Here is a 17,272-nt window from a genome sequence, read left to right as displayed (position 1 = left end):
CTCTCTAAGGAACAGCTCTGAACTTCTGATGCAACTCAGGATAAAGCCATTTTATCACAGTACAGATTTTTATTAGCTGGTTCCCACCAGTTGGGCACTGCAGCCCTCTTACACAATGAAATCAGTAACAGAATCTTTACTGGAAGCTCAGAAACATGTTTACTTTATATACAAGAAAAACTTATTTACAACAATTGACAGTAAACTATGTACAAAAAAATACAAGAGACATTTCCATGGTAATCACTGTATAAATTAACACAATAAATAGAGGAGGGAAGCAGATCCCATTCTTAAGGCACAAAACCTTCTTCCCAAGACTGTACAGGGATTCACTTGCTTCCCTATGCTTTTGACAGGATCACAGGAATGGCGGGGAGACCCCTGAGGAACAATGGTCGGTGGATGATGATATAGACATGCAGTCACTGCTGACAGTTGTAGAAAAACATCATTTTTCATCCTTTCCTTTTTTTTTTCTTTTTACAGTACACACATCTTAAGATACAAAATATTTTGTGTAAACAGTCTTTTTTTTAAAACACATAGATAGTATGCACATTTTTAAATAATACTAAAACAATGAACAAAGCTTTCCGTATGATCTGGGTGCAGAAACACTCCCAGGACTGGGCTGAAGGCCTTGGCAGAGCTGGAGGTGTGCCTGGCTTGTGCGCAGCCTGGCCAGGCCAGCACCTCCGGGCACCGAGTGGCACAGCTCCCCTTTGCTGCAAAGGGCTGGCGCCTGCCGCAGCGGGGACCGCGCAGCAGGGACTACCATCCCAGCCCTACCATCCCACAAGCAAAACCAGAAAGACTGCATCGACGCTAACAGCCCTCCCCACGCTAGTCCAGCGCAGGACACTGCTGATAGCTGCTTCACGGGCCAACCCTCCCTCGAGTCCCCACTGCCTGCAATCCCACTTCACCAAAACTTCAAAACACAGGGTTTGTTATTCCCCAGAATCTGCCATTAAAGTTAAATATCCAGGGCAGTGCCAGAATGTGAGATAACGTACGGAAACTTCTTCCTAGCAGAAGAAACCATATGCCCAGCTCACTGCAGACACTGTCCCAGCACCACTGCCAAGGGTGAGAGATGACAAACAGAAGTTGCCGCATGGCTTTCACATGAGTAGCATTATTTTAAGAGACTAAACATATGTGTGATATGTGCAGTTCTAGCTTCTCTCAAGCTGGTGTTTTACCTGAGACTGCAGGAGAGTCTCCTTTCTGGCAAAGCAGCAGATTTTTTTACTGTCTAATTGCCTTTCCTGAGTTTCTCTCCCACAAAAAATTATCAGATGCCAGAAGAGGAACTTGGAATAATGTAGCCAGGTCAGCCTGGCTCTCTACTTTGCAGATAGCTCTCACTGATGTTTAACACAAACCGTCCTTACCTATTCACAAAGTCTCTGCAACAGAAATCTGCATTATTCCCAGTGAGACACATAGAGCTACAACCCCTTTGTTAGATATAAACCTTAATAAATATTCAAAGGCACTCAGGTTAAATGTGGATCCCATTTTCTAGCTCTTAACAGAAGGTAGAACTCCCTCCCTGCCTTCGGTAAGCAACAGACAGGAATATACTGGCTATGAACCCTTTGATAAAATGTGCACATACAGAAGAAGGATCTGAACCCATCAACACAACAGATTGTAAAAGTAAAAGAAATGAGGATTGGTCTGTGCAGGCATCATCGTTTGTTAGCAGATGGCTAATGGCTGTCAGGCCTCAACAGATATGGCACAAATTAAGGAACACGCCTGAACATAAAAACTCTTTCGATTCCCCTGCGACTCTGAGCAGGAAGAGCAGAGAGGAGCGTTTCTATTGAGGCAAAAATTTAACCCCCCAGGAATTAGGCAAGCGCATGTTGTTTATGTATCTTTAACCATGAGGTTGCCTGGAGAAGGTTCACAGCAAGAACAGCTTCACCACGTACAGCAACAAACACAGTTCTCACCTCTTCCCCAGAGCTATTGCCTGCCTTGTGCTCCCTCCTGCGCTCTCCTGGGCAGGCACACAAATATCCTGACAATGCACACCCCTGGGGACAGGCAGCGAGCTGCACCTTATGGTCATCAGCAAGGATGGCTGCATCCTGGAGCTCTCCTTAGTGGAGTTTTCTCCTCATTCTCATGCAGACGCTGCTCTGTGCCTCAACAAGCCAGTGGGAGAATACAGTATGTCTACAATTCTTACTTATCTGGTAACTCAGGAATTCAATACAGCAAGGTGGGGCTGTACTGATAAAGAAAAAATATGGCTACGGAAGCAATTGCCAATGTATTGATAGGAGAAGCAAATCCAGGGCAAAGCTGAACATATTTCTTGCTCAGTCCCCAAAGTATTTATATCAGAAATTTTGCTAGCTCGATCAAGCACATTTAGTCTTCTGTTACCTTCTCATGAGCAAACCTCGTCACTCACTAGGCAGAGAGGAGATGTGGGAGAATGACAACTAAAAAAAAAGAGAGGGAGAGTCAGAATAATCCTTGGCAAAATCTTAAATAATGCAACGGAGTTTGCTCAGCACAGAATCAGCCCATAACCTTTTCAAGCTGACAAGTCTTTACACTAAATAACTTGACTGACTGTTGTTAGACTAGAGCTGATTCAATTTGATAAAATCCTTACTAATAACAAAAAACAGTGTCCTCAGGAAATTATATTTTATGCCACTGTGTATGTGGCCATTTTTCTGTCTGCCGCCATAGCCAGACAGGTGCCATTCTGTAATAAAAAAAAAAAATAAATACATACAAAACAACAAAGTAATTAAAAATTCCTGCTGTCCCTCCAGCTTTACAGCACTGAATGTTCCCGAATTCCCTTCGCAGTGATAAACATGGCAATCTAAGCATTCATGCTGGTCTTCGGGCTTTAACAGTCACCTGACTGGAGTCAGGCAATACAGTGGAAATTTGAAGAGCATCTAGGAAGTCTGATTCAGAGGCACTAATTTTTCCATGCTCCACTGCTGGTGGTACCAAAGGCATGTGGTACCAACATACTCCAGTTTTCATTACAACGCTCATCTGCTCAGTAACGATCCTCCTTCTCTCGGTGCTCTTACAGAAGCCTTCATGTTTGACAGCACACGATCTCTCTCTCAGGGGTACAACCCAGGAGGACTCAGCCACCCTAATCTTTCAGTATCCACCTTGGAGTGAAGGAGCAAGGCAGCAAGATAGATAAGCAAGGTGGAAAAGCCACTAAAACCAGGACAGGTGAAAAGATGCAAGTACTACGGGTAAATCGTATCTTTTGTAACAGAAATAATTTTCTGCACCACAAACTGAAGTAAAGAATAGCTCTGTTGTTTGTGACCACGAAGGTGGCACTAAATGGGCAGGGAGCCACTCCTGGCCATTGCCAGTCATGCTGCTCCCTCCATCAAGATGTAGCAAATTGTTCCATCTCTCACTCCATTACATTACACTGCTGACGCAGCCCAAACAGCTAACTGGCGTTCCTCTCCATTTTATCTGGTCTCCTGGAGATGAATTCAGAAGGGGGAATGTCAGAGCCGATCTCCTGTCATCTTCTGGCTCTCCAGAATTTTGTCTTTCTTACTGCCAGGAATTTCTGAATTATTTGTGATGCCTGAAAACCTGAAAGTTGTACCATTGCCACTGGCTGGAAGAGGAGAGCCAGGCCCAGCAAAGACCCTGCAAGCTGGTGCAAACCGCTGTTTGAACCACACGCATTGTTTGTTGCAAGGCATAAGTGAGTGAGAATCACTGGGTATTCGTTGGCAAGAGGTCTCTACTGGCTTTGAATTTCTGATGCAAATCGCATGCAACTACAGGTGCATTAAAAAGAGATTAGTAAGACACAAGGACAAGCTTTGTCCCACTTAAATGCTTTGAGATACAGGTGTGACACACAGATGAGCGGGAAAGTTTTGGGTCTGAGAAGACTGTCAGATGCTCCTGAACTAAGACTGGCCAATATATCTTTTGCCCTGAATAATTCTACTGTGATGAAGTTATCCAGTAAAGGTAGCTGTGTTGCAATTCTCAGGAGTCCTGCACTGTCACCGGAACCAGAACTTCCCACGCTGGAGGACATGGTTCGTCAAACATCAAGCAAGTTCTCTTCCAGGAGGCCTGACCGCAGATAAGGTGCCTCTCGACTGGATGCAGCCGTACCTCACAGAAAAAAAGGTAGCACCACGCTTGGCTGATATGAGCTCTGAACAGCTACAAACTGGCTGTTCAACAGAGACAGTTACGAGCACATCTGCTCCGCAAGGCGACTGCTGTGCAGTTACGGGGAATGGTAGACACAGGCTGTGAAAACAGAGGCTAAACCTCGCTGGCAGGAGTACTCCGGCTCAGCTCCTTGATCCCGTGCAGTATCCTCTTCATGTGACCCACTTTGGTCACACCCAGGTCCTGGAAGAAAAGAGAAAACCTTACCTTCAGGAGAAAGGCAGGGGGGGAATTTCAGGTGGCCAAGTCATGGTTACAAACTAGTCAGGCAGTTACAGAGAGAGGAGGAAACCAACCGGAGAGGCTACAAACCTGAGAGTTATATGTGGAACCTCAAACCATGTGTCAAAAAGCTATCAGAGCACGGCAGGCTAACGAACACTGAACAGGCACAGAGCAACGGACAGAAACAACTGCAGACCATTAGCCAGAAACGCAAATTGCTTTGGCTGTTAAAGGCCAAAGCAGGAGAACAGAAAGAGCATTCAGATCTCAAGGACCTAAGCTAGTAGCCAGAACATGCAGGAAGAACCAACCAGTCACAAATAAATGTGTGAACACTTGGGTACCATGCATCAAAACACAGGCTGTGGCTGGATGGCATGCAGAGGAATCAGCTACACAGATTACAGCAAACCTCAGAACAGTAAGGTGGTCAAAATCACAAATGAAGGTCCAAGGGGCATTCAACAAATGCCATGCAACATTTATCAACAAAATATTTTTCTGCAGTATGCAAGTCACCACAGTAATGACACAAGTCTCTTGCACATGCAAAGAACCACCACTTTCAATTTTTCTCTGTAGAGAAAGCATCTCCTTGTGAGATGAAAAGTTGTGTGATGGGGTTACTAAGCACTATGCAAAAAGATTCTCTCCATCTAGCAGCCTCATCAAAGACTACAATCATTTTTTTCTTGTAACAAAGAAGTGTGATGATCTACTTGTCCAGTCACTACAACGTAAGAACCACATTTTCCTAATCACAGCATGTTCTGCAAAGATGGTACGGTAGCTGAGAAGTTGAAAACTTCCATTCTATCATTAAGATTGGAGACTCTCAAGAATACTACCTGCAATCTGCGTGCTGGACTGCATTACATCTCCAGGAAGCTGTGGCAGAATTGGACAGTTGGTCCCTCAACTAGCTGTTCTACCTCCTTGCTAGTAAAAATCAGGTGACGCGAAACAGTGAGAAAATAAAATGAGGCTGCACTGAACCCATTCATTTTGCCAAGGCATGTGGAATGAACAGCGGGCAGACCACTTCCAAGCACATTCAGCACAGAAGGTCATGCAGATGCAGCTGGCCATTTCTCATGAGCCGATCATGAAAGTACCTTGAGGTCCCTCCGTTCGAGGTGCAGGAGCTCAGAGCCCCGGACGTCATGCCGGATGAAGATATCCTTATACTCACAAAGACTGAGATGCTCAAGCCAGGCCGCAACCTCCTCCGTTCCCCAGAGGTGAACTGTTAGAGATGGAAAAGCAGGAGTGCATTGAGTACCCAGAATCCCAGAAGACAGTGAGAGATGAGGACACCATCTGCACTCAGTGCCAGAGAAGGAGGGCAAGCAGCCTCAAACCAAGGGCAGGGCAAGGACTGGTAGCACAACCTACAGTCTCAGACAAAGCAGGTAGGGCGGAGAAAGGTAGGGGGTGTTCTCTTAAGCAGAGGCTAGCTGCAGTAAACCAGGAGGAAGCGCACATTTGTTGTGATGGGATTGGATATGCTTTTTAAAGTTTACCCCTGTGTTCAAAAAGAGTAAGTTCATTGATATTCCTCTACTTGCAAAACAGATTCCTAAAACACATCACGGAGAATCGAGCACAGATTAGTTTGCTATTATGTACAAGCACTTGTGCCTAGTAAACAATCTGGCAACCTCTCTCCCTCAAGTCTGAGGGAGAGAGGAAGAGTTCAGTTTTCCACTTTCTTGCACAGCCTCTAAATAAGAGAATAATGAAGTTCCCAAGTTCTGAAGGCAATGAATGAGCACCAGCCTGTCAGACAGAAGGAGACTGTACCCACAACTCCATGGCAGAGGACAGGACCCACGAGCCCACAGAACAGGGAGTACTTCTGAATTTTAGAAGAAAGTCTTCATAAGGAGAGGATAAACCAAAAATCAACTAAAGCAGTTGGAGAAAGTATCTCGAATGGCAATTTATTGATTCATGGCCGGTTTTCATCTACTGACCACTAGGATTAAAAGGTCAGGGTGCACCTGTAGTGCTGCTGACCCCCAGCCAATTAGACATGAAACTTGATTAAAGCTTGAGGGTGAATCAATGAGAAAAACACCATTAACCATATCACAGAGAATCAGCAGTGAAAAGACTGGAGTTATGCGGACTTGGGCCCCGCAGTCACTTTGATACCTAAAAATGCTGAAATCCTCAAAATCACTTCACAAAGCACCCCCTAAAATATACCTGAAAATGTCTGGATGTAGGCAGAATTCTTCAGAGGGTACCTCCTGTTTCTGCTCAGGAATATTTGTGTGGTACTGGGGGACCATGACTTAGACAAAACGGAGCAATAAGCTACTTTGCCACATGAAAAAGACAGACTAGACCTCCAAGAAAAGGCAGATGCACGTGAAACAGAAGAATGAGAGAACATGAGAGGAGACAGAGAACTGGTAGTGCTGTGACCAGTGTTGTGACAAAGAGACACAATGAATGAGCAGACTTGGTACCCGGCAATCCCATGCTACTATGAGTCTCCTTATTTTTGTTGTTCTTCTCCTTTTTAAACTTGGTCACTAGCCGGAATTTGCCGCTGCGGCTGCGTTTAGAATAATCCAGCATCTGGTTCTGTAAGAATAAAAAGGGAAAATCAGGCAGTAATAACTTGACTGGAACAGACCAAGAGCAACAAGTACTGCCAAGCCTGGCTCCATAACTTTGTAAGAGAGGAAAAAAATTCTAAACTCATTCTGATCAAGACAGGAAAGGAAACAGAGAAAGTTGATCCCATGTCAGGCAAGGGACCTTAGCAGGAAATTACTTTCCTCAGCCCTAGGGAGTCAAGTTTCCTTCTTAATGATTTTTTCGCACATCAGTTGTGTATTCACAGGAAGTCAAACACTCACAGCCAACTAGTGAAAAAGAGAACAGCTAGGGAAATACAGCCTTGGTCCTCCTCACCTCCTCATCACAGGGCTCCATAAGCTGCCACAACCAAGGGATGTCTGCCAGTTTCCTCAGCTGGAGGTCCATGTCTGCCAGGGCTGCTTGGAGCTGCTCCTTCTGTGGAGGATCTAATTGCTGGATCAGAAGTGGAAACAAAGCAGAGTTAAAAGCCATATGGTGGAACACACAGTCAGGTCCTTGGCTTGAAATTCCTAGCTAACAAAGCAGTTCCTCCTTTTAAAAGGAAGTGCACAGCAGGCACTCTGCCCAGACATTGCCAAGTTAACAACTTCCATCTTTTCTGAGCTCTAAACCCCACACAAGCTAGCTTGACTGCGCATCATGCCTATGTAGCAACACCATCCCAACTCCTGGATGATAACATTTAAACTGACTTCTTACAAAGGCAACGACGACCAAGACCAGCAAAATGTTGCTTGCCAGGCAACAGTAGGAGAGCAGAGAAAGTGGGAGGCTGCTTTACTCCTGCTTTGTGCTTCTTACCAGTGCCATCTTGCCCGCCAGCAGCAGCTCTGTCTCGTTATGCAGGGCCTTGACATTATTCACCATCTCTACAACAAGGCTGCAGTTCAGACCCTGCGGGGAAGCAATTCATGCGCAAATTAAGCCTGGAAATGCAGAAATCTGAGCAGTCAATAGGAAGTTGTTTTAGACAAGCAAGGCCTACTTTTGGTCAATCAGAAAGGAAAACCAAGAGCTACGGAGTAAGGACAAAACGGAAGATGCCAAGTGAGTGAAGTACCTCTGTAGACTTGGATTTAGCGTAGACTTTGTCCATAGACTTGGAGCTGGCATTGACAGCATGGGCAAGCTCCTGTTCCATGTCCTGATAGGATTGGGCTATTTCCCGAATGCTAAAGAGAGAATTACATGTTGCATCAGCATATGCTCAAAGCAGGAGATCTTTTCTGACTGGGTACCTCTTTTTAATACCCATCTGAGTGACAAGAGCAGAGAGAAAGCATGGGAGGGGCACAGCCTCTGGCAAAGCAGGGCCATTCTCCCTGCTGTAGTGAGCATGCACAGGCAAAGCAAGGCAGATTTCACATGCACAACTCCAGATGCAGATTCAATTCTCTACACAAGTTGAGATCAGTTTGAAATACGACCTACACATTTCAGTATGGCCATAGTGATATGAAAGGCAGCTACATATATGGCAGTTTTAATTAACACTTCTCTAATGTGACTCTGGGAACTTTCTCTGAGACCCAGACCAAGGAGCTAAACACCTAACTAAAGGATGAGCATACAGTGACTTCTTCCAGAAACCTCTACTGGTCATCAGGGTTACAAGAACCCAACTTGTCATCTGATCTCCTAGAGAGGCCTTTGTTTCATTTCTGATAAAAATCATTGATATTCAAAGATAATTGGTTCTTTCAGGATAAAGGGTCCACGTTTATTCACGAAAGTAACATTTTTTGTTCAGAATGACCTAAGAAACTTCACTTGACTTCGGTCCTCATGCAGCTGGGACAGTGCATAATGAATGATGCTACTCTCTATGATATAGACCAGCACTGCAGAAGGTAAGAGTGAACAGAAATATCTCCAGGAACAGGGAGTAGGACGAGAACTTCAGGCATCAAAGGAAAACTCTATTCACCAAAAGCAAATTGAGTCCCACCTGTGGATCAGAGCACCTGCAGCTTGACCAAACTGGTTGATCTGGGTAGATTCTTCTTCAGACATGATCTCCGGTTGCAGAGAGAAAGAGGAGGGTCGAGACAACTCACACTTCTGTTTGTCCTCCCAGGACTTCAGGGTGCTCTCAAATGCCTAAAAACACAGTAAGCAAACCGTAAGATATCTTGTAAAGCTCCTATAAAAACAATGGCTGTGCCTATGCCTGTAAAACATGTAGATCTGGTAGAGACACTTTTCATTGCAGTACCCAGTTGTTCAACTGCTTATAACTTTGGTAACTAGCTGTCTGGGCTGAAGTTTTCCATGCCACATGCTTACCCTGGCTTCATTTTTGCTTAAGCCTTGTTTTAGTCAAAATTGTTTGGCCAGTTCTGAGGGCCAGATTAGCAAAATCCACTCATTCCCTATTGGTGGCAGCCCTTCCTTTGAATAGCTATATTGCCTCTACACTTCATACGACTGAGACATCTCAGAGGTGGAAATTAAAAATGTTCAAGGCTCCTTCACATCTGGAAGTAAACTGGGCTTCCTCAGTAACTGGTGGGACAAGCAGCTGAACTAAGAGCAAGGACCTGTCACACTTGCACCCTTACTGATATTCCTGCTGGCATCAGCTAGTGGTACAGGAAGAAGCAAACCAGATCCAATGCAGAAGGATCAAAATTGTATATGGTGAGAATGAAAACTGATACACAAAGCCCCAGGACAAGGAGAAATGGATCAATGAGTGCAAGAAATGGCAAGAGAGGTTAGACAGGAGAAGGTAGCATGGGAGGGGTAGATTGAAATAGGAAGAATAATTCAGAGAAGATAAGGATAAGAAGCAGGGGTGTGAAGTTTTCATGGAAAAAAAACCCAAAACCCCCAAACCAGCATTTGGGGAGCCTGAAAAGGAAAGGAGATTGGGTGGATGGGAAAGGGGAAGAAAATGGCTGTCATGGATCCTGGGCCTGGACAGTCAATTAAGATGAGTACATGTAGAGGAATGAAGCTGGGTTAATTAGCATTGATAATGTACAGCTGTGGGCTGGCTTCAGGGGCGGTGGGTTGATTGATGTAGACAAGGTGCAGCTGCGGCTGGTTCTGGTAAGTGGTTGAGAGGCAATGAAGAGAGAGCAGGCGAGGAAGAAAGGGAGGGGGGAAGAAGTAGAGAGAGGAAAGAGAACACATGCCCTGGATGAGGCAAGAAGGCGGCAGCAGAGGGACTGGTATGAAGAGTGTGCTGGTACGAGATGGTAAAAGACCTTGTTGCAGCCAGCTAGACGGAGAGTGCTGCGACAAGTCCAGACTTGGAAAGGTGCACAGGACTAACGGCAGAGAGAGGAGACGGATGGCACAGAAAAGCCAGTGTCCACCAGAACACAACTGCCTTTGGGGATGACTCAAGGTTCTGGGGACATGCCGTTCTCCTGCATCTGCAAATACTTGTGAAGCCCTGTAGTAAAGCATTCCCTTCCCCTACTGCTCCTCTCATATAGGACACAATTAGGCTCTCATTAGTGCAAGCTACCCACTGATCTCAACCTTGCTGATGACTCTTCAGTTGCCCAGATGAGGCCACATGAGGGAATATGAGGTTTTTTCCATCTTCAGTTTAGGAAACTAAATATCCCAAATCATATTTGAAAAATGCTACCAAAGGTACAGGGCCACACACATGAAGAGAGGACCCCGCTTCATCTACTGCATAGGACAGATTTGCTCTGTGAAGGAAGGGGTGTGCAACAATGATCAAAAGGACAGCAGGAAAAATAAGGATAAGCTCACAATCAAGACAAAAGCTGAAAGTTGCTCTGCAAAACTGGAACCTCTTCCCCAGTGGTAGTTTCATGCCTGCAAAACTGGGTTTGCAGGCAATAAGGAGTGGAATGGCACAATCATAGTGATGGCTTCAGATGGCCCTACACACAGCACACTCACTAGGGACTTGTGTGTCCTACCTGCTGTGCTTCACCTTTCCCACCATACCCACAGGCAGGTTGCCTCTCCTTTTCTCCCTTCTGCCTTTACAGCAGCAATCTTTACAGCAGGAACTCTGTTTCCCCTTGCTCTCTGTGCTGTCTCCTTCAGTCACTCCCCCTCCAAATCTCAGTGTGACATTGCAGAAGCTCTCTTACCCTCCAGGTTAAGAGACTGTGTGCACTATTCCCATCTCCTCCTCTCCACAACATTTGCGTCAAGGGGTGACAGGACAGGGGATAATGGTTTTAAACTAAAAGAGGGTAGAATCAGACTAGATACAAACAAGGAATTTTTTACAATGAGGGTGGTGAAACACTGGAACAGGTTTTCCCAGAGAGGCTGTAGATGCCCCATCCCTGGAAACATTCAAGGTCAGCTTGGATGGGGCCCTGAGCAACTTGATCCAGTTGAAGATGTCCTTGCTCATTGCAGAAGGGTTGGACTAGATAACCTTTAAAGGTCCATTCCAACCCAAACCATTCTATGATTCTATGATAAATGTAAATACCCACTGTTCTCTCCTAAGGGTCTTGGGTATTGCCCCGTCCTACCACGACAGGGGCTTTGTACACCTGCTTTTGCTTTCTCTTCATCCCGTCATACTTGTAACTTCCTGCCAGGCAATGTGCCTCAGGCCTGTATCAGGCTGCTTTCCCTTTTTACTCTTCTTTGCTCTCTCTTTTCTTGTTATTCAGGAGGTCAGTCCTTTGCAGAGGACAGATTTGCTCTGGAAGCTGGTTAAAGGGGCATTATGCTGTAAAGTATTAAGAGCTGCTATCAATTGAACTCTTTATGCATGGACAGTTACAGAGTTGGGAGGATCCATAAAGCCTGTTTATGCCACACCAAGGCCTTTATCCTTTTCTTTGGCTTACCAATACTCAGTAATACAGTAAAACGGCAAGGACACTCATTTGTGTGCTGGTACGCATCAGACATTTGAAAATTACGAGATGAGACAGACAATGCTGAACAAGACATTAGACACTGCTTTACTTGGTCAATGAGGTATAAGGCACATATTGAACAATAATGAGAAATCAAAACGTTGAACAGCTGCACCTAGGCAATCTGCAGCACTCAGTGAGGCAGGCATCCTGTGGGAAAAACAGCATGCAAGCATGTTAAGAAAGGCTGTCACAAGGCACCTAGAAAAGGAAGCAAAATAAGCTTGCATAAACAACCTTATTTATGTGATTTCCCAAGTGGTGAATGCAAGTTTAATCATGTTCTTTCCAAAAAAAGTTATGGTGTGTAGCAAAACATGCTTCTTAGATTCACAAAGATAAGCTTGCACCTGTGGCTGTTGCCACACCCTCCAGGAATACGTGACATCAAAACACGTCGTACTCCACAGTGTATGCGAGGCTGCTCTTACCCTGTCTCGGGTGAGGGTTTGTGCCCTGTTCTTATGAACAATCCAAATGTAACCCGGAGGCTGGATCCAGGCTTCTCCATCCACTTGCACGGGAACTCCTTCTTCTCCAAGGATTGCTATCTTCACTGTCCGACACTGCAAGAAATGGTTGCATCCAAAAAACTCTAAAATGTTGGTTTTCCAAAAGTATGAGACATATGAGACATCCTCTTTCTTTCCAAAGCACTTCTCCGGGTACTGTAGCTTTGGTGCTACTAGAGGAAGATGTGCTTGGGTGGCGGGGCATGCCTTGCCCTTGTGCAGCAGGGACCATTTGCTGTGGTTCTGGACTAACTGGTATTTGAACTGCTGGTCTAACTCCCACCACAATGAATGCTAGCAAACAATTCCATGCCAAATTCCCCCTGAATGTGCCCATTTTCAGCCCTGGTGGATGCTCTTTTCATGGAACAGAGAGAACAGAAAGGAGAGCTTTACAGACTGAAATGGTCAAAAACATCATGAGCTGGAGATGGGGGAGGCAAAAAGAGCTCACAAAAGCATCTGATACCTGTGCAATCCGGTGATGCTGTAGGTTTATCACTCGTGACACTGCCATCTGCATGCTACCAAACACAGCTACCACCTCCAAAATCTTGTCATCAAAGGAGGGGGCTGTAAATGTCTAGCCAGATAGAAGGGAGAGAGAATTCAGTTGACATACAGCTCTGTTAGAGAGGGTTCCTTTACCCCCCATTGGTGCAGATCTGGCGGTCAACTTTCAACTGTGCTATTTAATCTGTATAAAATTAATGATGAGGCTAGAAAGTGATGAAGATCTGCAGTGAGCTAGAAGGGAGATAAAAGAGCCTCGATATTCCCACTGTGCTTCTAATGGCAGCTAAAGTATAATTCAAACACAAAGGTTGTAGGCCACAAGGCAATATTTATTCTTATGAGAGTAGGCAATTTTTCATCTCAAATAATACAGTGTTTTTGACTGGATCTAACCCCCCCCCCTTGCCTTCAATGCACTTTACTTCTCACACAGCCTGAGGGGATGAGGGCAATCTAAAGCTCTTCCTGGAAGTCCAAATTGTCTGTTCTGGTTGGTTTTTTTCTCATCGTTACAGACTGCTTGGGTGTGAAGCTGCTGAAGATTGGATTTCAGTATCTTACCCACTTCACCACCTAGGTCCTGCACCTAGGGAGGAACAACCCATTGTACCAGCACAGGCCCATGGGCCAGCAGTGTGCCCTTGGGGCCAAGGTCCCCAGTGGGATCCTGGGGCGTGTTAGGAGAGTGGCCAGCAGGCGGAGGGAGGTGATCCTGCCCTCTGCTCTGCCCTGGTGAGGCCACATCTGCAGTGCTGGGTCCAGTTCTGGGCTCCCCAGTTTAAGAGAGACAGGGAACTACTGGAAAGGGTCCAGTGGAGGGCTACAAAGATGACGGGGGGCTGGAGCATCTCCCTGATAAGGAAAGGCTGAGAGAGCTGGGGCTGTTTAGCCTGGAGAAGAGAACACCGAGAGGGGATCTTATCAATGACTACAAATATTCTTAAGGGCAAGTGTCACGAGGACAGGGCCAGGTTCTTTTCAGTGGTGCCCAGAGACAGGACAAGGGGCAACGGGCACAAACTGACACAAAAAGTTCCTTCTGAATATGGGGAAGATCTTCTTTACCTTGAGGGTGACAGAGCATTGGCACAGGCTGCCCAGAGAGGCTGCGGAGTCTCCTTCTCTGGAGACATTCAAACCCACCGGGACGCGACCCTGTGCAACCTGCTCTAGGAGACCCTGCTTTAGCAGGGGGCTGGACTAGGTGATCTCCAGAGGGCCCTTCCAGCCCTGACTGTTCTGTGAATCTGTGATTCACATAGAAAGTACATGTAGACAGGCCCCTTGCCCTCTTCTTCCAAGTGCTATTCTCAGGGGCTATGACTTCAAAAGCAACAGTCAGTAAACATTTCCTGGATTGCCTGAGAGAATACTCACATCGTCTTCCTTGGTTCCCCCCCAGAAGTTGGTGCCTCCTGCGTAGCTGGGAATGTTGAGTACAGCAATTCCCTGGAGACTAGGTAGAGGGATTGGCCTCCCATCACACTGCACAAAAATGAAGGCAACATTACCACATTACTCTCAGCACAACAGGAGAGCGCCCCTCCTGCCAGAGCACATGCTCTAAGAACAGAAATCAGCCTGCACACCTTAGTAATAAATTAATTCAGGTTTCTTCCAGTTTATTCTTGGCCTAGCAGAGTAAAACGTATCCACTCATGTCTCATGAACCACATCTCTTTTGGCAGACATGGATTTTAGAGAGATACTGTTGCTTCTCTTCCCCAAACAGGAATAAGGCACACCTGAGAGACTTGGCAAAGCCTCTTGGGTTTATTCCTCCAGAAAGGGGATTAAAAATTCTGCAACACCTATGCAGTCTGCTGTGATGAGGGTCTCTTCCCACAAGCTACCTGTTTAAGCTGTACATGGCCTATACAAGAATATTTCTTTTCCAGCTTGAAGCACATTATAGCATAGTTAAATTAAGAGTTTTCCACTGCATCTACCATCCAAAATTATGTGTTCGCATGAGATAGCACATACAACATGACAATCTTATCCATGCTGAACACTGAGCTGGGACAGCTAGTACTTTCCAGGAGGATGAGAACACAAGTTATCTTCCAGAACCAGGAAAAGCCACTTTTAGCTAGGTCAGGGTGAGATACAGCAAGTACATCCTATCAGGCAGGCAAGGGAAACACCCTTATGTCACCAAGTAGAATCATGACACCAAAGTCAAAGCATGTGAAGGAGATGCAATTAGGCACCCCAGCTTTAGGAACAGAAAAGCATGCTAATTCCTCACCTCCAGCAAGACTTTCTGCTCCAGGTTTTTATATGTTCTGTGCAGCAGCTCCTTGGTCCCCAATACTCCATACCACATCATGTTTTTAGTACGACTTCTAAGCGGGCAAATCAAAAAGGAAAGTTAGCATACGCATTTACTTTTTCACTTAGAAAGAAAAAAAACCCCACATTGAAATGGTACCTCCTACATCCTAAAACACAAAGGTACTTCACTTCCAAAAGGGTCAAACACTGAAAATGGTCATCACTTGTGCTAGGAAACTACTGCTCTTTAAATAAATGTTAGGTAGGAATTGAGGATGACTAACACACGCCACCAGAAACACACAGATTCCCCTGGTGCAGAACTTGTCAATCTCATACACCAGGACATCAACAGCATTTTGCTGTATTAGCTCAAGTCTAGCAAAACGCACCAATTCCAGGCTAAACAAAGCATCCTGTAGTTGCCCAGGTATTCAAAAGGTCCAAACCTGTGGTTTGCATTAAGTTAGGATCAAGGCTGAAATCACCCTCTGTGGCATTTAGAGCTGAGATGCGCTTCTCTCATGACTAAATAGCAAGCCCAGGAGAAAAATCTGACAGAGATCATGAAGTAAATGGAACCAATGCACTAAATCTACACCAACAGTTACTCGAAGATCTTATACTAGCCACAACAGCACAATGAATCAGTAATAAATCAGTAACTTATCTCCTCCATCATGATTTTAAGCCTTGAAGGAAGATTATGAAGACAAGCTTGACAATATACCTATTCAGCACACTTGCACGCAATTGGCTTCAAAACCACACAGAAAGATAAAGTCGTTTCAGTCACTTCTGGTAGTACCCAACGTCAGCCAAATCCAAACCCACCTGCATTTCTCTGGGTGCTCATCACGTTTGTTATTGAAGTCCAAAGAAATCTTTGCATCCAGTCCAATTCCAAAGTAATTATTCATGACACACTTCTCTGTGTAACATTCACTGCCAAACAAAAGAACAGAACTCGCATTCCTAAGTCTACATACCACTTGGTATACATCTTACATGCCCCCTCTGGCCACCTCAGAATTCTCTTGCATGAAAAGGTGTGCAGCAATAAGGCTGTATGCTAACATGCTCTAATAAGCATTGCTGGGAACTGCCTAAAGCCCACAACAAATATCATAAAAGTAGCTACTGATGTGTGCTCCCTGGCCTACAGCCTCTGTCTGTAAGACTTCACAGTCACAAGATTTGCAGAGGAATTCTCCCCTTGCCACAGAAACATACTCAGAAGCCTACACTTCATTTACAAAGAGCTATGATGCCGGGCACCCGTATTGTGTAAAAGGTCTCACAAAACATTAGCAATGCTAATTGCTTATATAAGGTGTTACCAACATAGAGCCTGACAAGTAAGCCCAGAAGTGTCAGCTACTCATCGCAGGGGCACTGAATCCCATGAAAAAAAACTTAAAAGGTCTGTATCACTGGATTTTTGCTGTTCAACAGTTTAGCAGAAAGAGCTTGAGAAAGTCTTCACATCGTATTTCCCAACGCCCCCCCCTTGCTGTGGCCTGCCCATGACCATTCCTGGGCCTCCATGCTGTAAGGGTAGTGAATCCCCCCCCAGGTTACTATCGACTAAGTGGAAGCCAGAGTCATCTCTGAGTCTAGGGAGAAGACTGATCTAGACTTCATTCTTACCTAAACCCTAAAAATCTTCTACCATGTGTCAGATGTGTCACTGCATGTATAACTACACAAGCTGATCCTCACTGGCACCAGCGTATGAATTCATTTACATAACTCTGGGCTGCTGCAGTGCATTATTCAGCTCTATTAACTAATCTGCTTCTCTGCTGAGGTCCATTTGGAAACACCCACTCCCTCCCTTCAGCTTCCTGGGCATACTTACAGATTTTCAGGCTCAGAGTTAAAGGGATCAGCATGAATCAACAATCGGCTGATGACAGAGCTCCCAGGCAAAGAACCAGACATGCCAGCACGAATATCTGTAGGAAAATTGACAACAGGGAAGAGTGTGATTAATAACAAGCAAAAAGCAAGAAACTTCAACCT

General features: G+C 45.3%; 1 protein-coding gene across 9 annotated transcripts in view; it reads right to left on the bottom strand.

The window, feature by feature from the left end:
- The window catches only part of DGKD (diacylglycerol kinase delta), a 66,129-nt gene that overhangs the window by 3,632 nt on the left and 45,225 nt on the right, over positions 1–17,272 (bottom strand). For 4 of the 9 annotated variants that reach the window (XM_040613073.1, XM_040613078.1, XM_040613076.1 and 1 more), the window contains 13 exons: positions 17,109–17,205; positions 16,082–16,192; positions 15,222–15,318; positions 14,348–14,455; positions 12,924–13,037; positions 12,374–12,508; positions 9,014–9,165; positions 8,126–8,237; positions 7,867–7,959; positions 7,378–7,497; positions 6,927–7,044; positions 5,565–5,695; positions 50–4,407 (listed from right to left, as the gene is read on the bottom strand). In XM_040613073.1, coding sequence (XP_040469007.1) covers positions 4,318–4,407; positions 5,565–5,695; positions 6,927–7,044; positions 7,378–7,497; positions 7,867–7,959; positions 8,126–8,237; positions 9,014–9,165; positions 12,374–12,508; positions 12,924–13,037; positions 14,348–14,455; positions 15,222–15,318; positions 16,082–16,192; positions 17,109–17,205 — 1,478 coding nt within the window. In that variant the 3' untranslated portion in view covers positions 50–4,317. Of the gene's footprint in view, positions 1–49; positions 4,408–5,564; positions 5,696–6,926; positions 7,045–7,377; positions 7,498–7,866; positions 7,960–8,125; positions 8,238–9,013; positions 9,166–12,373; positions 12,509–12,923; positions 13,038–14,347; positions 14,456–15,221; positions 15,319–16,081; positions 16,193–17,108; positions 17,206–17,272 lie in introns of those variants that run through there. The other 5 variants (XR_005830659.1, XR_005830660.1, XR_005830661.1 and 2 more) reach the window with 3 other exon arrangements.

Source organism: Falco naumanni, chromosome 13 (assembly GCF_017639655.2).
Source record: "Falco naumanni isolate bFalNau1 chromosome 13, bFalNau1.pat, whole genome shotgun sequence".
NCBI lineage: Eukaryota > Metazoa > Chordata > Aves > Falconiformes > Falconidae > Falco > Falco naumanni.
Note: the sequence above shows the minus strand (reverse complement) of the source record. Positions and strands in the feature narration are given on the sequence as shown.